Here is a 24,551-nt window from a genome sequence, read left to right on the forward strand (position 1 = left end):
AGGGGAAAGATCAATGTGTCACTGGGGAGAGGGCAGCGTAAATAACAATTTTTCCTCAGCAAAAGAGAATAAGAAATTTCCTCCTATATGATTTCTTCCTACCAGGTGGCAAACACTTCAAACTACTGTTGAGAGCTCTTAGCTGTAACTGAATTTAGATACTTTCGGGCAGCAACTGGTCTTACACTCACTACCAGCCATCACAAATTCTGGACAAGAAAAACATATGAGACTGCCTGAGGCTCTGCAGATAGTCTTGTCTGTAGCTTCTGATTTGTGTCCATCACATGGACTTTGTCAGCAGTAAGATAATGAGTAAGAATCCCACATATAAATACTCTTCTGTCCTATATTAGGGATTTTTTTTGTGGGGGCTACAGAAATCAGAGCATTACCAGAAAGTAGCACAGCAGTTAATGGGGACAAGGACTGCGTCCTGCCTTGTTCTCATGGATAAAAGATACTTCATTAATGGACATAATACCACACTCCGCACAAACACCGGAGATATCCCATAACAGGTTACCTTCAAAAAACTTGTTATTGGTAGCAATTTTTGCATTCATTAACATGTTCCTCCATACCATCTTGATCTGGGCATTTTGGACAGGGATCTCCATAGTACCTGTAATTCTATAATCAAAAAAAGAAAAAGTCTATCAAGAAATTCCATGTCTTCACTTTCCACAGCCCAACAGGTTGCTGCTATCCCAGCTTTTCCATCAGAGGAGATAAGGACTATTGAGACCAGTAAGCACATCTGTTTCAGTGTGCAGCTGCTACGTCTTCAATTGCAGTTTAATGAGATTCCTAAAACATTTGGTACAGGATACGCTTCTGATCTTGTGTCATTACACAAGTCTGCTATACTGCTCCTAGTTTAAAAATGTTAAGAACAGCTGTGCTGCTGAAAAGCTAGTTGAAAAGCTACTGGTGTTGCTGTTGCATGAAAAAGGCGCTGAGCACTGAATATTCTGACTTCTCTATCTTTAAACTTTGTGTTCACACTTTTTTCTTTTTTACATAAAAATATTGATACAAAAATTAGTTCTATCTCATTCTCCTTCTTTTTAGATTGCAGGATCATGAGTAAAGCACATGAGTTTCTAGTTACTGAGAAAATGCCAGGTAAAAGAAATTCTTCAAATTACACTGATAAACAACAAGATTCACCTAAAAGTTGAAATTCAATTCAAAGCAGGTACAAGCTTAAAGGAAGGGAGTATTCTGAACTGAAACAAGCTGTCAGTGTAAATGTTCCAGTCTTTCTTGAAGTATTCAGATCAAAACTGACTCCTTTCCAGGATACATTATTTAGCCGAAAAACCCCAAACGTATTCAACCAAATACAGCTTTGTACTAGATGAAAGAAGGATGGCCTGCAATTATGAGATTTTATAATTTGGTTATTTTATTTATGGTTTTACAGAATAAGAGAAGAGTAAAATTCTCAAAATAGAATAAAATAATCACTGAAATTATACTCTGGTGAGATCTGCTTAGAAAACCCATTAGGTAGCTCAGATGTCCTTAACAGGATTCTAACTTTATTCCCAAGTTAATTTTAAAAACACAGGCCATGGCTGTGCTATATCAGTACACACACATAAGGGCAAAGGCCTAAGACATAAGCGTTTGAGTGACTCGTGCAAAATGGCATCAGAGAAAATCATTGGAGCATGAAAAACACCTTTGTACTGTGCTTGTTCAGGTAAATGGGAAGTAAAGAGTATTATTTTTATGTTTGCACTGAAAAAAGACATCTTAAGGTTGATAATAAGCACGGAATATGGCCAAGGTAATTTTTGGAAGAGTAACTAAATTTGCAAATTAGTTTGATTAGAAACATTTAAAATTATTGTTAAATTTGATAAATGCCAATATTGGAAGCGATCACACCTTTGTAAACTAATTACGTGCTATCAGAAGAAAGCTTGCTGCATTCTGTAATTTTTGCTAATGCTTTAGAACAAATAACTGGTTTAATACCTCTTAATTTCCTACCTGACAAGGACAGATATTTAATCTTTGGAATTATTTAGAGTTATCAATATTTTATAGGCTCATTTGGCATCGATTTTTTTTTTAAATTCTAGAATACATTATCCTCTAAACAAAATCTATCTCCTAAGAAAACCTGCCAATTCAACAGTGATGACTTCTCTTTGCTTTTTGATCCAATACAAAACCTTGAAATTTCATGCTTCTCTACTGCAGTCCAATCCATAATTCCATCCTTAAATCCAATGACAAGTAACATATTTTTGTCTACTTCTCAGGCTGTTCAGTTTAGGAAAGATAAAGAAGTTAAACCTCGCAATATGTGGCTTCTGCACATTTCCACCACATGGATCATACCCTATTGTAAGGGCAGCACAACATGCGAATACTCTAGAAAAAAATGAATGCCCAAACATCTAAGAATTTGGACTGCATTTCCTATACATCAGTATAACATTAGTCGAATAGAAGAAAACTGTATGAAGCCCTGCTCACATTAAACCAAGTAAGGAAAAATGTATTTTTTTTTATTTCTTTTTCTGGAATAGAAAAAGTGGGAATTCTAAGTGGGAATGAAGAAAGATCACATATGAAGAATACGTTTTTACATACCTGCAAATAGCAATACACTAAAATGACACAGAAAGTCCAATTTTGAACATGGAATACTGCCCTCTTGGTAATAATTTTGTTCTATCTAGCTCAGCAATATCCAGGCTGGGGGGGGGGGGGGGATTGTTTATTTGTTTATTTGGGGTGATTTATTGTGGGTTTTTTTCAACACAGTAGCTATAAGATTTCAGGAGTTGAAGATTAACAGGAAAGTATCTATTCAAGTAAATAGTCAGTTGGCTTCAACTATTTAAAAGTCTATTTAAACCTGGTAAGTCTCCTCTTGGTTGTTGTTTTGTTTTCTTCTTTCCACCTCCATTCTGGAAGTATGTTTATCATTCTGACCCCAAACGTTTATAGTTTGATAAATTTTCTGCTTCCTCTCCCCTCACACCCCAACAAATAAATGGACTTTTGCTTCCTCTCCCCTCGCATCTCAACAAATAAATGGAACAGAAAATGAGGTCGTTCATCACAGTGAGATAAAATCAGAAAGTTGACTCAAGAAATGAAACTCAGTTTCTAAGTAAATTTACAATATTCTTACATTACATGGCCTTAAGAACTGTGAAGATGCTAAAGATGTATAAAGCTCTGATTATTTTTATTTTTTTTTAATATCTGGAGAAGAAATAATGCCAGGTCAGGGTTGATTTGCAGCGAAAAAAAAAGGTAATAAAAAAAAAATCGGAATCTACTCAGGCTTGCTCTATCTGAATATAAGAGATTGCTTTATCATCTCTTTTACAAACTCCTACCGAGTTGCCCTATGTATTTTATGGCAACATTTGCAAGGAAACTATGGGCTTTTCTTTGAGTAAAAGCAAACTGAAGAAGAATGACTATACAAAACCAATTTGGACAGATTTTTTTTCTGTCTCTGGATTACAGTTGTGAAAATAATCATGCAGTTATTAATGACATTTGGGGTTTGTTCTCTGTCAGTCTTTGGGGGGGGGAAAGCACATTTTCATTATTTTAGAGGTAATCTCTTCCTGCAGTATTCTGGTCCCACAGTGCATTTCTAGAACGTGTACAGTTAATGGTGACAGTCTGACAGATAAAAGGAGTTCAGAAAAGAGCCACTAATACTGAAAGGTGTATTACAAAAAGCAGTGGCTGGTTCTATTAATATAAATCATTTGGCCCCAGTTTCAGAACACGATGTAAGTGAACGAATCAAATCAGACAGCAACCGGGCAGTTAAAGAGACAAAATGAACTTCAGATTGTTGAAAAGATAAGTTTTTTTCAAAAACTTAGACTCTATTGAGCTAGCAAAGTTAATCCCAAGATAATTTATTTTAATGAAGGTTCTTTCCCCTTCACAGACTGGATATAGGACTTCAAAGAAGACAAAACTTCAGTTAGCTTTGCAAAAAAAAGGTATTAATAGTTATTCATTGTCAAATTGCAGCTTTTACCTTCCCTTTTCTATTGACCCACTATTTTACTGACAGTTATACACCTTTAAACAAGTTATTTTCAAGTCATTTCACTACACATTTATATCCTGGAGCTACCAGGCCTCTCATTCCTTTCTGAATAACAAACTGCCTACTTCAAAGCAGAATGTATGAAACCCAATGCAGATTCTCTGTAGTTTCCCTTCTTCTATTTGTTAGCTGATATATACTATGCAGCAGAGATTCTGCACCCTTATAGAGTGAGGTCTCCCATTAGACATGCACTCCTTCTGAAATCTTCAATTTTGTTCCAGTAAAAATAGGACCGAACAAACTTTCTGTTCTCTTCCATTCAAATATTTTTTGGGGGGGGACAGGGAGGAATTGAAATTTGTAAAATATCTCCATGAGTTTCACAGATTGTCTCATCTGCAGTCACCAGTGTGGATGCCGAGGGCGATTCCCTCTCCAGTCAGTCCAAGGCCACGTCCCCCTTCCTGACCCTTTTGTACAGTCTGACAAGCAGTTCTCTGCACATTTGTATAGGAGGCTCCTCTCCCTGATGGGAACCACAGCGGTGACCCTCATAACCTCCAGCTCCACAGCCAAACACATCCTAAGCTAAGCCACCTTCTTTGAACCTACCTGCCTCTGCCTGCTGGCAGCTCTGGCTCACCCACCACCCCCTCCCCGCATCAGTTCTCCCGCACGGCCGGGTCCTTCCCGCTGGCTTCCCCAGTTGGGGTCGGGAAGCGGCTGCCCTTACCTGGAGCGAACACCATGGTGCCGCCCGGGCGGCGCGGCTCAGCACCTCGGACAGCTCCCGGCCCTGCGGGGGCTCAGCACCACGGACAGTGCCCGTCCCCGCCGGGCTCAGCACCACGGACAGCGCCCGGCCCCGCACGGCGGCGGAGGCGGCTGCGGGCCGCGGTCCCTCCCTCCACAATGCGGCGGGGCGGGGAGGGGGCCGGGGCGCCCGCACGGACACACACACAGACACACACACACTCTCACACACTCTCCCGGGGAACCATCACTGCCACAACTCGCTGCCCTGCAGTGGCAGCAGGGGGAAGGGCAAAGAGGAGAAAAGCAATAGCGATGTGCCCAGCAGGGAGCCCGGCTAATTGCTCCTAATTACCTCGCGGCAACAGCCCCGCTGCCTGACATTTTGGGGTACACTGCTCTCACCACAAGCTAACAGTCCTGGTAACGGGCTGCAGCGACACTGTACTTCGTCACAGTATTTTACTTTCCCAAAGGTTCAAATGCTGAGGAATTTATACTCTGATTTCACAGGCCCGTTAACCCAGCTGTACCCAACAGCAGCACTTTAAGAGGGAACATGAATGTTTTCGCATATAAAATATGACATCAGGGCCAAACAGTAAAGAAAGTAATGGATAAGTAATAAAATAGAGAAGATGAGGCCAAACAGCAAGAGAAGACAATTTAAAATTTCCCACCAACTTTTATGGTTCACATTTAATTTGCTTTTGTTTGTAAAACCCATGCTTAGATTTCCTGTGGAAAATATACTTCTATAGAAGTAAGATGAACAACAGCCAAATGGGACACAATTTAGAAAAACTAACTCTCCTGTTAAAGTCTTTCCTGCAAGAGGAATTTTGAAAAACATTGATTACCAGTGCAAATTAGAGAAAGTAGATTTAAAAAAAAAAAATTAGCATGAATGTTTGCACGTAAATTTTTCCAATATGCAATACATTTTCCAACCACATTTTAATAACCTACAGGTCATTTCATAACCCACAAACTTATTTCATTCTTTTTCACAGTCAAGCATTTTACACACATAGAATTCTCCAATTAAACCCGAAGAGGTTTAAGTCTCAAAATAAGGCCTTATTCTTAAAATACAGATACAGAAAAGCACTACCTTGTTTAAATAATATTGCCTATATACTTCAACAAGAATTCAAGAAAGGCATCACAGTCAAAGTCAAACTAAGTATCTGATGACAATTTTTTCTTTTCTTTTTTTTTTTTTTTTAACTGTATAACATAATTTCTCCTTGGAAATACCTTTCAGATTTACTTTCACTTATCATTTCTAGCATCCGATTTCTGGATATTCCTTTAATTGCTCTTAACAATTTCAGCTTCTTTATTGCCATTTGTTTCTCTCTCCTGTCCTGTATTTCAGGGACTTAATTTCACTTCTCTCAGAGCGCAACCGAATTACAAATATAAACATACCTCCAGTTGCTCAGAAATGGTGTTCCCTCTATGATTATTACTTCAAAATTTTCCATTCTAACCTTTTTTCATCTATTATTATTCTTATTCACCTAAAGTCTGGGAACTAATAGCGTACCTAAGAACTCAATTAGAACAATTTCTAGTACAAGTATCCCACATGAAATACAGACAAGACTGCAGTCAGCATTATTCAGCATTCTTAAGAGAAAGGTGAAGGACATCCTGTAATCTTTAGAAAATCAGAACTGATATACAATTTGGAAAGGCCGCAAGAAAATTTACACTAGTATTTTTATGGTGTATCAGTTATGTGGCCCCTAATGCTTGATTTGTGGATCTCCATTGCTCAATGGAGAGTCATCCATCATGAAAAAGAGATGCTAAGCCACTTCTCCCAAAAGAAAAATCAATTGGATATATTTCTATTACATACATCCTCAAAAGAAATTATATGGATGTCTACAAGGCACTGGGTTTTGAGGTAGTGGAGCACCTTGTTAAAAGATTTTCAAAACATTTTGAGGAAAGAGTAAATTCATTAATGATAATGTTCAACACACTTCTTTCTTTCTTTGACTGCTCTCTGTGTTTACCCTAACAAATAGCTCAAACCAGGCACATTTTATTTTAGAGTTTTCAGTTTTCTTGCTCAAATTAAAGGCTACCAGCAAGTAATGTTTTCTCACACAGAAAATAAATGTTATCAAGAAGCATTTTGGGCTTCTTTTTGTCACATTTTCAAGTTCAGATTTGGTCACAAGTTCAAATGAACACAAAATCACTGAAATAACTGCACATGACAGAGCTCTATAGTGAACTGTCACCCCAAAAAATGTGCAGTTAACGCAGTAAAGCCATCAAAACAAAGACTGAACTAATAGTTATTTTTCATTCAACTTCAGATCAATGGAAAACATTGTCAGGTATTCCCAGTAATAAAAAAATAAACCTTGAGAATGAAGTGCAGTGGTAAAAATTACAGTATACCTTAAAAATATATGTAAAGATGTACCATCAACTCGTATGAAATACAAAACACAAAAGCACTTACAAAAAATCTGTATATATTTTTATCACTAATTATACAGTCCCTCTGTAACATTTACATTCTTACTGTTTGAGTGAGGAATTACTAATTTCTGTAAAACACCAGGACATCTAAAAATTCCTTAGTACGTATCTTCAAAAACTTTTGAAGAAGTCTTGACTTACTTATAGGGTACTTTTTTTAAGAAATGTAATGCTTTTTAAAAAAGTTAACTAACATTTTGAGACAGCTATAAAAATCAAGTTGACTGATGTCACTTTAAATCATCTGTTGCTATTCATAATTCCGTGGTTTTACATCTGAATTAAACCCTGAAAACAATTATTTGGTTGCATAGGATCAGAAGCTTAGTAAATATGTATTAAGGAGATATTTTTACCTGATATTCAAAGTTTCAATGTTTTGTTAACAAGTACACACAGTTAATATTTTTCAGGTAAGATTTTAAACTCTTTTCTGAAAGAATCATTCAGAAGTAATTACTTAAATATGAGAACAATTTATAATAAAATGTTTTCTAAAGCGATAAACAAGGTTTCATACATCTACATCAGATGCTAATATTATATTTTGTAAAAAGCTTTCTTCTCAACTTTGAGAATTAATTATCTCTCTATTATATTAGAGTTTGGTTTTGGGTTTTTTTGTTTGCTTTTTTTTTTTAATTTCCTTCCACATCTAAACTTTAATAGTCAAACCTAGCTTTTTGGGAGGGAAGACTAATACAATTAGGAAATTGCTTCAACTACTTGATGCCTTTTGCTAAACTGACTATTACCATAATGGTCTTCAAAAACTTATTACAGTCACTGACTGTCTTATAGTTAAGCTTAACAACAAAAATCTTTACTAGCCCAGGTGCAATACATTACATCTGAAAATTCAAGGAAATTGTCCAGAGGATTGTGACTGTCAGCAAGAAATACCTAAATATTAGATGAATATTTGAAGTGTCAAATGGCAATTTGTATACTAGGGGTCATACTATTCAGGGTCCTAGATTTAGACACCTAACTTCTAATACCTCTCTGATTATTATACCTCTAACAGAGAGATGTAGTGAATAAACAGAGGTAGAAAAGCAAAAGAAAAAGGGGCACAATTGCAAATCTCCTGAAAAAATAATTAAACAAAAAGCCAGTTACCTTTCTGTGAGTGCTCCAGAAGAATAATGATGCACAGATTTCCAGCAGCTAAAGACATGACACCTTGAAAGCCAGAAGCAAGAACATGCAACATTTCTCAAGACAGGAAAAAGTGAATACCATTGAAGATAAATGTGGCCACCACAGTTTCAATTCATCAGTCTATTAATCTTTCTTAATTAACCTGATAAACTGCACAGTAGTCCAGGGTTGAGATTTACAAATATGAATAAATTTTAGACAGAGTCTAGGAGAAATAGCTGTACAGTTTTAGGGTGGGTTTGGGGTTTTTGTTTGTTTCTTTGTTTTGTTTATTGCAAGGTTTTTTCAATAGCACCAAGATGAGTCCGCCACAGGACTTCCACAGTTGTAAATAGATCCCAAAAGCCCCACTTCCATCTAGCTGGTTTTATTGCCACCCTCTCATCTGAATGCCTCACACCCATGAATGGTTATCTTCCAACAGTCCCATAAGTAAATTGGCATCTTTCTCTTTTAGATGGAAGTCAAAATTAGAGAAGCTGAACCCAAAGCAAAAGCCAATCAACAAGAAATAAGGACCTAGATAAATTCAGGAGGTTTAAATAAAAGATTGACTGACTCACCTAAAACATCACTGCACATACAACTGTGCAGTAGAATCAAAGCAATCGTTGCTCCCACCTGCCACACCTCTGCAAGTTGCCAGTCCCTTCACCGAGACAGATGAACGAATCGCAGTCCAAAATTCAGAGGTTTTCCATTACACGGGAATTCTTTTACACGGCAAGGAATTCAGTCCAGTCAAGTCCTTGGCTAATGACTCTGGATCTAGCAGAGACACTGTGAAACATAGGCAGAGACTTTAAAGAACCTCACACACAACCACTGTCCCCTGACATGGAACAGGCCATACCATTCTGCACCACACTGAAGACACATAGGATGGGTTGGGAATCTGCCACAAATGAAACTCTCACCTTCAAACCTTTTCTGTTACTACCAGCGTGACATTTGTTACACTAAAAATGAGTGGCTTTTACGTGTCTTTCTCTCTTCTATAAAAACTGTTTTAAGACTCTGATCATGCCACGACTTATTGGTGTGTGTAACTTGACATGAATCATAAAATTTGGCATTTGCTTAAGTCTTCAAAGAATCTAAAAGGAGACCATTAAAGAAGCATTTATGACCCATGGTAAAACAGCTTGCCAATGAACTAAGGAGAGGAATGAATGAAGACATTTCCTAACTCATAAAAAATGCTATTAGAATCCTCAATAAATCAGTTATACATTTTGACAAATGTAAACAACCTAAATATTAACCCACATGCTTAATTTAATGCTGAGAGAACAAACATATGTAAAATGTAAATACCGAAATCGTAATTTTAATATGCTACTAAACAGCTTAAATTCAAGAACTGAGAATGGGAAATTGTACTGAATTACAGCAACATGAAATACAAACACTAAATACGCAACTTGTCCCATAGAGTCAAAGGATTGGGGATTTCGTCATGCATGGCTAAAAATTAAAAAATGTGGCCAAATAAGATAAATATATGAATTTTAAATTGAGTTTGAAAACATAAACTTTGATACAAAAGAAAGCGTTTAAAACAGTAGAGTATCAAAACTTTAAATTAGGTTAGCAAGATTCACAGAGCATAATGCATGTCCAATTGAAAAGTATCTATAATAGGACATCCCTATTCTAGTGGAATTTATCACATCCATCAAATCAGGGCTACTGTCTGACTGCATTTAATCTGTCCTTGAAACAATGGGAGATCTACAAGAAAGTCATACAACTGGATAAAAGTTAATTACTGAAGTGGAAAATTAAACCTATGCTTTATATTGAAAGCATATGACCAACACTCTTAAAATGGGTAATTGTTCACTTCAATTAAAACATTTCTGTCTAACATAACTCTGTTTATGATGGTAGTAATGACATTTTCAAGTAAGAATTGCAGGGTCGTGGTTTGGTGGGTTTTTTTGTGTTGTTTTTTGGTTTTTGGGGTTTTTTTGCAGACCAAATGGCAAGACTTTAGCATAAGCAAACCTGTCAGGCACTGTAAAAAATTTAAGTTTTAATTGTTACTATGTGTATAGTTATAGATAACTGTTAGTCTAGTAACCAAGCCCAGTTATGTTCAGACTTCTAACTCATCTGAAATAAAAAAGAGTAGAGCTGCTCTTTCCTAATTCCCAAGCTGACAGTTGAAATCTTTTTCCTTACTTGACCCAAGATCAAGAAATCCAGAAACAAAATTAGAATAATACATATACATACTTTTTAAAAAAAATCAAGTCTTTCTAATAGGAGCAGTCAATGAGATCTTATTGCTTTCTGGGGTATAAAGTTTTCTGTACAGTGTTGAAAAGTTAAATATTGAAAGCTTACACCAGCATTACAAATTTTATGCTCAAAATCCTGGTTTAAGTTCTATTTTATACTTTAAGAGCATAAATATAGTGGCCATTGTTGTTATAAATCTTACTGGATAATCTGGACAAATTAGTAAAATATTACTGGGTAAAATATCAAAATCAATAATAGTTGTAATATAAAATAAGGCATTTTGTAAAAAGAAAATATTCAAATACCATTATTTCAGATGGGGAAAAAAATGTTAAAATCACAGAAAACTATGAGAAATATCAGAGAACAGAAATATTTTCAGGTAAGAATTTCTCACTGAGAGAAGGTAACTCTCAGCAAGGAATACCTTCTGAAGCCTCAGCTACACAACTCAATAACCACATATAAAACTCATTAATCTGAAGTACGTACCAAGTGGAAATGTATGAGGAAAATATTGTTTACTTCTAATACTTGCAAAGATTAACTTATGTTGAAAAAATATATTTTTCATCCTTTTGGGATTACAGTTTTGTTCTTCAGTAAGTTAAATACCTATTGTCTTTTATTAATAACTCTTTTCTCCTTAATTTGATCAATTTTTTACCATTCAAGGTTGTGTAGGATTGCTGAATAAGAGGTAAGCAGGGTCAGATTAATTTAAATAATAACAAAGAGAAAAAAAGCCCCAACGTTAAACCCCAAATTCCATTCTCCCGAAAAAGCAGAAATGAAGCACAGATATCCCTCTTCAAAATCCCATAAGTCTACCAGCAGTGGGTGTTGCAAAGGACTTATGTCTGATCCTTTCTGTTGCCTGGCTGCTTCTCACAAACCGTGCAACAAGTGCTGTGTTTCATCATATGGTATTCAGTGTGGTGCCAAAGCTGGCAAGTCCTGCTCCATTCCTTTTCCTAACTCAAGCAATGTGCTCCTGCCACTTACCTTGGGTCAAACCTAATGAATTGGTTCGACAAGGGAGGTCAATTTAAAACTAACTCACTGAAGCACTCACTGAATTGCTTTGTTATAGGAATACACTCAACTGGCTTATTCTAAAGCCACAGAAGCCACTAAATCTGAGGCTAACAGACGGAGGAAACAGGTGCAAAAGGTAATGGCAAAAAAAGAAAGGAGAGAACGGGATTACCCCTTTCAGCAACAATTTGCAGTTTTGCTATGGCAGTTGAAACACAAAGCTGCTGTCTTAAGAGGTAGCTCCACAATAACTGAAGTCGTTCTAAATTGAGGCTGCTCTTCCACTGACCCTAGCACCAAGGCAATCATGTGGGGCTGAAAGAGTTAAGAAAAAAATGCCTCAGAACAGTTATTATTGTTCAGGTGCTTCAGCTCTTCATGAATTGCTTCACTGAGACCTTACAGGAGTGCTACTGCAGGCAGAAAAACAACAATAAACTGCAGCAACCACAACTTTGCTTGTCTTAAATCACTGTGGATGTGATTCCTTGACCTCATTTAGCTCTTTCGTTAACTCAAAAACAGGGAAACATCTCATGATTGAGCTGTGCCTTGGGCATAAAGCCTACTGCCTTGATGCATTACTTCTCTCTTTTTGTTACCACCTAAGACAGACAAATAGGTTCAAGCTAAATAGAGTGCCAAGCTTCTTCCTGTGCTCAAAGAACCGAGGCTAGATCATCTTTGGATCAAAGTCAATAGCTATTATTTTGTTAGAAAATAGTACATACTATCCAGCATATTAATGAGTAACCAGAATATTAGATCCACCACAATTTTATGCATGGTAAATTCTACCTGAAGAAACAGGTGGAATTGCTTTGAGTTTCCCTTGAACCTCTTTACCCTCACAAGCACTCAAAAATAAAGAATTCAACAGGAACAAAAGAACATAATTTAGCAATGAGATTTGTCATGACAAGATAAACCTTTAGGGGGTGAGCTGTCACTCCTTACACCAGTTTAAATGAGAAGGTCCTGTTCTTTCCTCTTCGCTGTTTACCATCATCCCTGCTCTTACCTGAATACTTTGATCACTTACCTTGCACTGACAGAGAAGTTCACCAGACACCTTTCTGAGCAGGAAAGGAATCAAGAAGGAACAAGACTCACCCTTTCAGCACAATTAAGCTTTACTACACAAAGTATACTTTGCTGTGCCTTTAGAGGACTGTACTCTCAAACAGCAAGCTTTATAGCAGAACAGAAACAAATAAAAACAATGCCTATATTTAAAAAAAAAAAATCATTGTAAACTATTCTTCCATACACAAGAAGCCATTCTCTATTCATTTTGCAAAGCAATCGGATCAAATTCTACTGCCATCTGAGAAAACATTCTTTAGTGGCCTAAGCAAATCTCACAAAAACTTCAGTTATTTTGTAACAGGGAATGGAAGAATGCTGATGGGTTTATCTAAAGTACAAAAAAGATGGATGTCCAGGTGTAAAGAAAAAAAGTTCTAAATGTGGTTAGATACAGACAGTCAGTATAATTTGATATATCAAGCATCAGAGTTACAAGACACTTCATGGCTTTCATAGTCAGAGAAACTAAACCTATACACTGATTCTAAATGCTGGAGATTAAAGTAATGGAAACAAATAAAAAAATTTATGATCTGAGACTAGTGACTTCTTAAATATTGAAAACATATTCTTTAATATAATGTACCCTAAATGTATTAAATACAAAATTGCATTCAATTTGTAATAAAGTTTAATAAATGCAGTGTTTAGAACATTTTCACACTACTTTCTTGCTTTTACCCCAACACTTTTCCTTTACTTTGCCCATGCAACCTTAAACACATGTGAACAAGGTCTGACAGTATGCAAAATTAGAACTAACTAACGTTTTGAAAGACAGCGTCCTGAAAAGTCTTCTCTGTAAACCCTAATTATGCTGATGATGAGTACAAAACAGACAGAAATCACCTGCAGATAACTGATAACCTCCCTTGAAGAGAAACTCCCACCTGGAAGAACACACAATCTTGTGTCAGTACCATTTCCAAATTCTATAGTAGAAAGAAGTAAGGTGTTGATCTCAGAGTGGAGCTCTAGTATACCCCATCCTCCTGTTTGAGCAATCTGCAGTGCCACTACAATGCTTTGTTCCTGTAAACACTGTTTGTAATACCCTGGGACCCTGAAAAAAAAAAGTGTCTTTATTACTGAAGAATGAAAACTTAGATGCAGGGAAGCTTGGTCTTTAGAATATTTTAAAAGACAAAAATACTCTAAGTTCTTAGCATATGCAGATTACTTAAATGTATAAATAGGCCATTGGGAAGAAGTCAGAAAACTACAAGTGTAGGCACAGTAGGACTTGTGTGGTTTTGGTCATTGTTTTCAACAGAAGGGTTTGCATCAGAAAAGACATTTTTCTAAACAGAAGAAAAATTCTCATGTTTTGGTAGAAAAAGCAGAAAATAGCTCTCATGATTTAATGATTTCATAAAGATGATCTATATCCAATGCATTATATCTATTTGTCTTAGTTCTTAGTTCAAAAATTACTATTTCTGGCTATTTCAGGTTTCTTGTATTACATTTAAAAGTCATTCCTGAGAATAGGTGTCTCAACTCTTATGACACATATTTAACAAATCTATTCATGGAAATTCTCCATCTGTTCTGAAATGAGTAAGAATGTTATTATAATTGTTTTAGATCTATATGAAGACAAATGACAGACCAACTGCAGTAATGGAATTTTTAATGAAACGTGCAAGTTTCTGGCTGAATGGGCATACTGCTGTGATCTAAAGACTAACTGTTTGAAAAAGATGAAAATTCTTCAGATCTGTCTTTACCTTCCAGGTAGAATTATTCTGTTCTGTATCAATCTGCAAATGTTTACATTCAGAAAAGTCACCTGTTGTAAGCAGATGTACTCTCCTGCATAAATGCTTTGTCCTTTCTGTAAGCCTAGAGGTGTCTGAATTTATAAAATACTTAATAAAAGATAATCTGTCCCTAAAAATATACTCTAACCTTAGGGTAGACTTTCTGATATAATCAGATATTTTATTCTGTATCACACACAGACTCTATTAATTTTAAGTATTCTTACTTAATGGAATAACAAAAGTTATCTCTACATTAGAAAACTGGGGCCTGATCTTCAAAAGAACTTGTTTGGGTACCTAAATGGTAAGACTTTGCAAAGTATTTAGTATTTTGTAGCTTATATGAACAAACAGAAACAAACAGAAACTGACCCACACATTTGCTACAGAAGTGAGTATGAGGCATTTCCTTTCACAAACTGACCTCTAATACTCCAATCTCCAGGCCTAAATCTTTCTAAAAGAATTAAGCAGAAAAACAAAACCAGAATTACTCACTCAACTGTGAGTTGCTTCATTTTCTATTATTTTTTTAACTATTGATAAGTGAACACTGTGTAAAAGAAGGGGTGGGGAGTGGAGAAGGGCTGAAAGGTATTCTTCCTGAACATTTAGTTTCCAAACTGAGTTGTGCCAAATAATCAGTAGCATACCCATGGCTAACACAATTAGGATCAGAAATTAAGCAGATACCAGAGGACAAAATGTGTTAATTTTGTTCCTCTTTCTCTTAAAAAAACCCCAAAACAAAACCCAAACAAAAACCCAAGCTATTTTAAGAACACCCAGTTAAAATCACAGAATAGCAAAGTTCTTATTTCAAATATTTCTTTTCACTCTAAGTTAGTCTTTTAAAGTGCAAAGCCTTTTAATTAAATTGTTATACTTCCTTATATTTAGATCTTTTTGCAGCGGAGACGACTGTGGTTTAGTGTTTCATCTGGTGCTGACCTTACACAAAGCAATCACCAAAAGAAGCTCATTTCACATCAACTAACATGTTGCTGCATTGTATACATGTAAGCCCTGCTTACACAACACCTATTCATATACTTAATTCCCATACACAGAGGGTTCCATTGAAGCCACACGGTCACGCAACATCATAAAATGGATGGAGGTTCAGTGTCAGCAAAAGAGAGTAACCAAGTGTTTGCTCTCCTATGTATATTAAAGACATAACTGACTCTGATCTCATAAACCACAGACTGACAAGTGTACGTTCAGGACTAATTCTATACATAATATTTTTGCTACTTAATTTGGAGAAAAAAGTAATCCATATTCAACGTTATTTTAGCCGTCTATTTTCTACAGCATTCTTTCATTCCTGCATGCACGCCAATTAGCTAACTTGCCTGCTGTTTGAAAACTTTTAAAGAATGTTAGACTAGTCTGGCCCCAATACAGTCAACAGCAAAATTCCCTTTAGTCAGAGAGAATCTCATCCACTGTCTCAAACTCTGAAAGAAGCTGCCATGCCATCCTTGTAAAAGCAAAAATAAAAATTTGCCCATTACTCAATCAACATGGTTTACAGCTTACTGTTTATCCGGCTGGAAAACATCAGTGGCTTGGAGCTGACACATAGCTGCTTTTATACATGATGTTTTCTGGCACAGATGAGAGAGACAGAAGCAGTAGTGTCTTAAGATGAAGACAGATTTATCTGAACTTCACAGACAGATCCCCACAATATATAAACAAACCTCCCTTCAGAACACACACAACGAACAGCTTAATTTAGAACACATTAACAATAATCTATATACAGCTTCTTATATCCACACCTTCTTTCTGAAACCTCTTCCAAAACTTTAAACTTAAGTATTCTAGGCCTTCTCTCTGCCTTGAGTAAAAACAACCAGGGAGAAAAACAATTATCCATTGGTTTTCAAAAAAAGAAAAAATAAGGTAATTTCACATCCTTCAAACAGACGGTGGTAGTAGGAATTGCCAGTAAAATTCTCAATCAACTTCAGAAATATAACTGAGCCTTTGCCTTCTTAACCAGTATTGTCAGCCAAGCAGTCTTCTGACACTTAAGCACCTAAAACCTAGCAGGAGGCCGAGGCCCCTTTTAAAACCTTTGACATGGAGGCAATTCAATTGACTTCATTTAATTTGATCCTGTCATAGACTTTTAAGACCAAGTCTCATATAAGGTGTTTATACCTACCCAAGGAACATGCAACAATAACATTTGTTCATGCCTCTGCACACTTCTGTATTAGATTATGTATAATATCAATCTGTCTCAGCTTTTAAAAGCTACAAACATCACACAGTCCTTATAGCTGTTAACTTTTCCAGCCGTAAGCTTTAGCAATAGCAGAATTTACTCTGATGTAACACAGAATGTTATCACACTTTTGGTAGTGAGTCTTTTAATGCAAGCCTGTTTTTCTATAACAATTTCAAATTCACAGCCTGACTGCTTGAAAGTCAGGGGGCAATATTCTTTTAACTGTAAGACTTGAGCTCTCTCTTTCTACTTAAGTGCCTGCTGTCCCATGAGATCCATTTTATTTTATTACTTTCCAAAGAACCAACCAACCAACCGACAAAAAACAACACCCTCCCCAACAACAAACCAATGAAGCTGTTCTTGAGAGGTTATTCAGCTTATCCCTCAGCTTCAAAGCTGAATTAACCATATTTAAACCATTCCTAACATATGTTTGTCTAACCCATTTTTGAATGTCACCACTAGTGGAGATTGCAATGTTTCCCCAGGTATTTTGTTCTAGTAATTCATTATTAAACCCTTTAAAAGATTTTTTTTTTTAATGCAAATGTTTACTGCTGTAATTTAAGCTCATTGTTTCTTGCACTTTTCATAGCAGACCTAGAGAAAATTTACTTTCTTCACATTTTACACTTTTGAACTCTTATTATTTGTATGCTCTTTATCAACCCCAATTTAATCTAGAAAAAAAGTGAACACAATTTTAGATAAGAAAACATAGCACAACTAATATATTTAGAAAAAAAAACGTAGATCCTATTTTGGACCTACTATCTTTATATCTATGATCATATACAGTAAAACATTTTAACAATGGTCATTTATCATGTTCCTCAAGAGAACCAATAAAATGCAATGAATACACATCCTCTGATGTTGCACAGGTACAAAATGTATAGTTTGTTTACAAACTAATATTACTGAATGTAAAATGAAGCAACAGTTTAAAAAAATATATTGGTAAAGGTCCGAAGTTTACATTTTCTAAAATATTAAGTTCATGTTTTATTTACAGACCAGCGTTCAAACAATTACTGGCATTTTAAGATAACTGTTTAACCTGATGAGTACATGAATAAAATGAAGCTGTAAAAAAAAACCTCAACCAAACAAAAAAAACCCCAATGATAGAAGTTCCATATAACAGTTCCAAAAACACTTTCTAAATTTCTTTTTAGAAAAGCAAGATGTGATGTACCACACAGTAACTTACCAGAAACTGATCTAACACTTCCATATGCTATAGGTATCGCAAGTGACCAATGTTACTACAATGTGCCCAAGAGTGTGGGTTTTTGCCCATTCCAACTTCAAATGAAGTTTTCACAACAGCTGCAGTATTTACAAATTTAAAATAAAGGCTCGATATCCCTTTGGATTACATTACCACTGTTATTGTGTCTTCTCTTGCTGACTACACACAGGAGACTGCAATCCAAAGACAACTTATTGTGTTGACTCCGCGAGTTAACTATGAAATTAGCAGCATGTACCCCAGCTTATCTTAAAAAAAAAAAATAGGCGAGACTAAGCAACCGACTAATAGCGAACACTCACTCTGGATCAATTACAACTGAATTCACTCACTGAAGTGTCTCTATTGCTGAGAGGTGGTGAGTTAGAAGGTGGAAACTTTTAAACTTGAACAGGACCTATGAGCTGGTATGACAAGCCATGACACAAACCCCAGCTGAACACTGTGGGCAGGTATGTGATAGCCTGTGGTTGTGCTCCGCAGCTCCAGGAGTCTGGCAGTGACAGGTCACTCGCCAGTGCAGCTAAGCCTCCTGTGCTCCCAGAAACACTCCTTTACCTTCACTGTGTTAGCTTAGGTGAACTGAAAGCTGCATAATAAAAAGCACAGCCTCAGGCTGTATTAGCTTTAACTGATTTCTACTGGGTTTGAGTAAGGAGCATGTCTCATCCACGCTGCACCCTTTTTCCTTTGTGGCCCAGTCCCATCTCCAGGGCCCTACACAAGAGTGAACACAAAAACAAATGAGGCAGAGTTTTTTACCCACTGAAGGGATTGGTGAATGCCATGACACTGCTGCTTTGCCAGCCAGAATCACTGTGAATAACGTAGTTTTTTCAAGAAATCAAGTATTTCATTAAACTTGCCACCTTGATTAAAATAAGAGGGTATCTGGGGGAATGGAATAAGAAGCAATTTCATTCTGATCACCATCCCACTTACACTCTACCGCACCTACCTACATTAAGTGAAAAAAGGAGGAATTAAAAAGCTTAGGGAATCAATGTCTGTTTCTCAAAAAATTATAACAGCTTCAGAATTATGAAAACCAAGTATTTCCTTTCCATGTTTGTGATTTTTGAGATTTCAGCGCTTTCAAACTTACTGATTCTCACTGACTGCAATGTTTATGTTGTATGCAGTATTCCATACTGAATGAAATAAGTATCAGCCAGCAATTATCCCTGTTTTTATAGAGAACTTGATCACACTCTCAAATTAAAGCAGGTATTAGTGCATTATACTGTTAATGGCAACAAAATTGCTTCACATTCTAAGAATACCCATCTCTGAAATGTTTTAAAATACCTAAGGAAATGATGCTATGTATTCCTACGTAACATTCAATTCTCTAAAAATATGATTTCTTGAAAAAATTCTCAGTCTAAACATATATCAACACTAGATTTTGTTCAATTTCATTTCTTATATTATTTCTGATAAAGTTTCTGCTTTAGTTTTTAACTACAAGCTATAGTTTCTAATTGCTGCTCTGCTTCCGCAGCCATGGCTGCTGCCTGTAACTGTTCTGTTTCACTCTGGATGGAATTGGCTGTAGTAACTTGTTTTCTTTCACTGTGCATATTGTTCTCATGCCTTTTTAGGTCAGATGCCTTAGCAAACGCTTTAGTGCAGGAACTGCAGACAAAAGGCTTCTCTCCTCGGTGTCTTCTTTCATGGTCCTTGAGATGGGACTTGTGCTTGAAAGCCTTATCACACATATGGCATGCAAATGGCCTCTCATTACTGTGAACTCTTTCATGCTTTTTTAGATCTGGTGCGCGAATAAAAGACTTTCCACACACCTCACAACTGTAAGGCTTGTAGCCTGTGTGTATTTTCAAGTGTTCTTTCAAATGAGCTTGTGTGGTAAAGCCCTTTGTACACATTTCACAAACAAACGGCCTATCAGCAGTGTGTAACTTTTCATGTTTTCTCAATCGCGCTTCGTCAGAAAAGGTCTTGCCACAAGCCTGACATACGATATGTTCCCTGTGACCGTAAAGTAAGTACTCAAACTTCATATCCCCGGCTGCCGTGGTCCAGCCAGGTGTCTGTTCATCTTTCACTTCACTTATGCCGTCGTTAAACGTCAAAGCCTGAGGGGTCTGAGATCCTAAGTCTTTAGATTCAGTTGTTTCCATAGGCTCTACTTCTTGGCCATAGCAGTTTACTTTTCGAACTTCTTCACTTCCCAACTCTTTCAGAATTGCCTCTTGCACTCTCAGGGTAGTTGTTGGTGACTTTCCATCTTCCTGACTTGGAGGAGTTCCTTCCACTGTCACATCTGATGGACTATCATCATGATCTCCAATTTCTTCCACCTCATCATCTTGTGTATCATTGGGCTCTCCAATAGGACGGTTTATTTTTAGACAGTACTTGCTCTTGGACTGTGTGTTGTCTTCAGGACTAGAAACATCACGTTTTTGAGAGCAGAGTTTATCAAGAAATCGAATACCGAGGATCTGGCCTGAAGACATCATCAAATTTACATCCTCTTTCTTAACAGATATCTTTGCAGTATACATGTAATTGAGAACTTCCTCAAAAATATCAGAACGAAGGAAATCTATTTCTATTACTGATGAACTATCAACTTCCAGTTTTTTGAAAAGTTTTTTGAAGTAGGTACTGCAGGCAGCAAGCACACACCTATGGGCTCTGAACTTAACATCTTCAACCACAATAGCTATGTCACAAAATTCTCCTTCCAAACGTTGTTCATTCAATGTTTTCAGGAACACAGTTTTGTGATCGTCGTCATTATATTTAATGGTTTCAGACATACTGATGAAAAACTCCTGTAAAATAACGAGGGAAAGTTTTGTAATTTTTATAAAGCAGTCTGAGTCATAAAATCCCAACAGACAAAACTATTTACATACTAAAAAAATTGTCAAATAATTTTTTTTCTTAATATGATCAGAAAAAGCTTTTAGATTATACAAGCATTACTCTGACACTTATTTTAAAATTGTGAATACATAAAGATCTTTCCTTTTCACTTTACAATTACTCAGTTTTATTTATTGATTCAGTTATAAAAAACTGGAAACCTTCTCTGTGAAACTGCAATTCTCAGTAAATGTATGAGCCAACTCTTAAGTAATTCTTACAGCTAAAGAAAACGTCAATACTAAAAATGTGTAAGAAATACTCTGTGTCAGCACAACAAACTAAATGTGAAATATCAAATATAAGCCTTACCATGAACAACGTGGGAAATTTTCTGAGCAAATGATTATTAAATATTTGACAGATTAGCCCTCAGACTGGGCCACCTTCAGCCTGAAAGACAGGAAGATAATAACATTTCAAGAAATTATAAGATCTATTCCAAAAATTATTTTAAATTTGTATGTTAAAACACAGCATTCTCAATTATTTTATGTTAGACAAAATGCACTGTTAAAATATTCAGTTATTTTTCAGTGGTACTACAGTTCTACTGCACAAACTGATCTGATAGCGTTGTTGATATAAATTATGTGTTTACTTTCCTCTGGCTACTGCACTTCCCCAGCTCCACTTTCCCGCTACTTACTTCGCGTTACATCTAGAAGTCTGAAACACCTCCACAGGAATCACTACAGTCAACCCAGTAACCAACCCATCAAGAAGCTGATTAGTCTTCTGCTGAACCAGAGATCCGAGTAACCCTAGCAGAGGGTCTGGCAAGCAGATCGGGCATCCCAAAGGACAGCAGACTGTGCTATGGGCGGATGAGCATCAAGGACCAGGGAAAGAGACACCAAGTGTACCAGATCTCCAAACAATGGAGATATCCGAAGAGCAGAAGCATAATGCCAGACACATAATTCAAATTATTCAATCCCAATTGCTGGCATCTCATTGTGACAGAAAAAGGAAACACAGCGGAGAGGAGGGAAATGTAATAATGGTTCAGAACAAATCCTCCATCACCTGGCACAGAGCTGCTGGGAACTTCTTTCCTAAATTCTATGACATTCTACGACAGGCATGATGACAGGTATGCAACTTCCACTCTTGGTGCCGTGTGTTTCACATGGTATGGGAACGTTTGACTCACTACAAATACCTTTGCAGGTCTGGCATCTCAGCTACAGTGTCCCTCGCTACCCAAAAAAAAAAAAAAAAAAAAAAAGGAAGACCAAACACTCTTGTGTCTTATGTATTTTTCTGGGCTGGCTGAGTCTGCTGGCCCACGAAAATGTATCAATCCAGCATCAAAGAGGGCAGGACAACCACCATTTCAACAGGCTATGTTTGGAGCTCTTTGTAAGCTGGGAAAAACGCTTTCTTTTCAAACAAGTAGCAAAACGTCACTGCTAATAATCTAGCAGCAATTGCACCCTGTTCTGTTAAAAAATATGCAATTTTACTGCAGTTCTGTTGACACTTACTGAGGGAGAATTAATTATTGAGGTAATTGTCTGAATTAATTCTGATTTATTCCTTCACACACTTTTTACACAGCCGCTACCACCGCCGGGACGTGGGGAGGTGTGTCCGGGGCTGTGCCTGCTCGGGACGCGCTCGGTGCCTGCCCACGCCGGTTCCGGCGGCTGCTGTGCCCGTGGCCGCGGAGGCGCACGCCCGCTCCACGCACCCGCCGGCGGGGACGCGGCGCGGGCGGGTTCCCGGCGGGGACCAGCCCAGCTCCTGCCGCGCCGCCCGCGCTCCCGGACCGGCGTCGGGGGCGCCCGCGAGCGGCAGCGGCTGCTCTCCAGAGCGAGCCCGGCGCTCCCGCCGCGCCGCCTCACGGGGCTGCGCAAGGACGGCGCCCCGCTCGCTCCCTCCCTCCCTCGCTCCAACGGCTCCCGCGCGGCTCCCGCCGCCTGGATGCGGCGCCCCTTTGTTGCTGTGGCCGCTGCCGCGCGCGGGGCCCGCGCGCCACAGGGTGCGCATCCATGGCTGGACGAGTCCTCGTCCTCCTCCTCCTCCTCCTTTCCCTCTCCCTCCCATCGCCTGCGGGAGGCAGGCGCGCGAAGGCTCCGAGGCTGCAGGCGGCGGGCGCGCCCGCGGCGCCGCCATCTCACCCAGCGCGCGCTGCCGGGGCTGTAACGGTGGCGGCGGCGAGCGGGGGAGGGATGGGAGGGAGGAGGAGGAGGAGGCGGAGGGAGGGAGGGAGAGGGCGCGCGAGGGAGAGCGCGCGCGCGCAGCGCAGCGCCGGCCCGGCCGCCGCGCGGGAGCAGGGAGGGGGGGAACCGGGAGAGGGCTCGCGCTTACCTGCAGCCCGCGCGCGCGCGCGGAGCCGCGCTTCCCGGGGGAGCGCGGGGGGGCTCCGCTGCCGCCGCCGCCGCCGCGCGGGAGGGGCACGGGGAAAAGGGAAGGGAGGGAGGGAATGGGGGGGGGAATTTGGGGAGGGGGCTTCGGGGGGGGGGCCTGCGCGCGTCTCTCCGGCCGTCACCGACGCCTCCTGCACGAGCACTCCAGTGCGCGCGCGCGCGCGCCGGGGGCGGGGGGGTGGGGGTGCGTGCATGCGCGGTGCGAGCAGAGGGCGCGCCTGTGCCCGGGGAGCGCGGAGGAGGAGGAGGCGGGGGCGAAGGCGAGGGGGGAGCGGGGGCCGCGGCGCGCCGGCCCCTATCGCCCTCCTCCCCCACCTCAGGGGGGCGCGCACCGCGGGGGCGCGCGGTGCGCAGCCGTTCCCGCCCCGCCGCGGGCACCCGCCCCGCCGCGCCTGCGCCAGCCGCGTGTGCGAGCCCGGGGCGCGGCCATCGCCTCCCTGCCCCGGCAGGCGGCGCACGGCCGCGAGCACGGCGCGGGCTCGGCCCCGAGCCGGGAGCAGCGGGAGCGGCGCGGCCGGTGGGCGGCGCTCGGGGGCGCGCCCGCGCGTCACCGCGGAGGGGCGGCGGGAGCGGGAGAAGCTGCGGGAATTGGAAGTAGATGGACTAGCTGGAAGTAGATGAACTTCAAGGTCACTTCCCACCCAAACCATTCTATGATTCTGTGAAATCTTTTAAGTATTTCTGAATCCTGTACAAGAATTCTGTCCAGCGTGGAAGGAGCTTCCCTTTTACAGTTTCACAACGTGCTAATTCTTTCTTCTACAGTGCCTAAAACACTCCTGCAATAAACTTCTTACTCCTGAGAAACATGTAGCTGCTATTCTCTCACACTGAGCAGCAAATCACACCATTTCGTTACACTCTCTCTTCCTGTTTTATCTGTACAGTGCCTGGTGCAATGTGGACATGCCTAATTTCTAGGGCCAGGTTCTGCTGTAATGTAAGTAATCAGAATTAAACTACTGGTGGAAAAAAAATAGGATCTTTTGAAAGGTATGGCTATCCATTTTTTTATGCTTTTCCTGTGTCATAGGCTACTGCTGAATGTGTATTTTTGCCTGTTTCAAATTGTATCATTAGTAGCTCCCACTGAGATACTGGAGCAGAGGAAGCCTACTACAGTTCAATATCCAGACTAGGTAACTATGCATTGTGG

General features: G+C 39.2%; 2 protein-coding genes across 5 annotated transcripts in view; both read right to left on the reverse strand.

Annotated features, from left to right (window-relative positions):
• AKAIN1 (A-kinase anchor inhibitor 1) overlaps positions 1–18,203 on the reverse strand; it is a 31,016-nt gene extending 12,813 nt beyond the window's left edge. Inside the window, exons 1-2 of one of the 2 annotated variants that reach the window (XM_032695624.1) lie at positions 13,774–18,203; positions 8,435–9,256 (exon numbers count right to left, since the gene is read on the reverse strand). In XM_032695624.1, the coding sequence (XP_032551515.1) occupies positions 8,435–8,528 (94 nt within the window). In that variant the 5' untranslated portion in view covers positions 8,529–9,256; positions 13,774–18,203. Of the gene's footprint in view, positions 1–4,784; positions 4,893–8,434; positions 9,257–13,773 lie in introns of those variants that run through there. The other variant, XM_032695634.1, reaches the window with a different exon arrangement.
• A 128-nt stretch (positions 18,204–18,331) lies between these two features.
• ZBTB14 (zinc finger and BTB domain containing 14) lies at positions 18,332–23,560 on the reverse strand. Of its 3 annotated transcripts, none has more exons than XM_032695603.1 (3): positions 23,337–23,560; positions 21,333–21,413; positions 18,332–20,926 (listed from the first exon to the last, which is right to left on the reverse strand). In XM_032695603.1, exons 2-3 carry the CDS (start codon positions 21,333–21,335, stop codon positions 19,583–19,585), a joined length of 1,347 nt encoding a protein of 448 aa, XP_032551494.1. In that variant the 5' UTR covers positions 21,336–21,413; positions 23,337–23,560; the 3' UTR covers positions 18,332–19,582. The 3 variants fall into 3 exon arrangements, with proteins under 3 accessions (XP_032551494.1, XP_032551486.1, XP_032551500.1); XM_032695595.1 differs by lacking the exon at positions 23,337–23,560 and adding an exon at positions 22,573–22,687; XM_032695609.1 differs by lacking the exon at positions 23,337–23,560 and adding an exon at positions 22,050–22,144.
• Between the last annotated feature and the right edge of the window lie 991 nt (positions 23,561–24,551).

This window comes from Chiroxiphia lanceolata, chromosome 1 (genome assembly GCF_009829145.1).
Source record: "Chiroxiphia lanceolata isolate bChiLan1 chromosome 1, bChiLan1.pri, whole genome shotgun sequence".
NCBI classification, from domain to species: domain Eukaryota; kingdom Metazoa; phylum Chordata; class Aves; order Passeriformes; family Pipridae; genus Chiroxiphia; species Chiroxiphia lanceolata.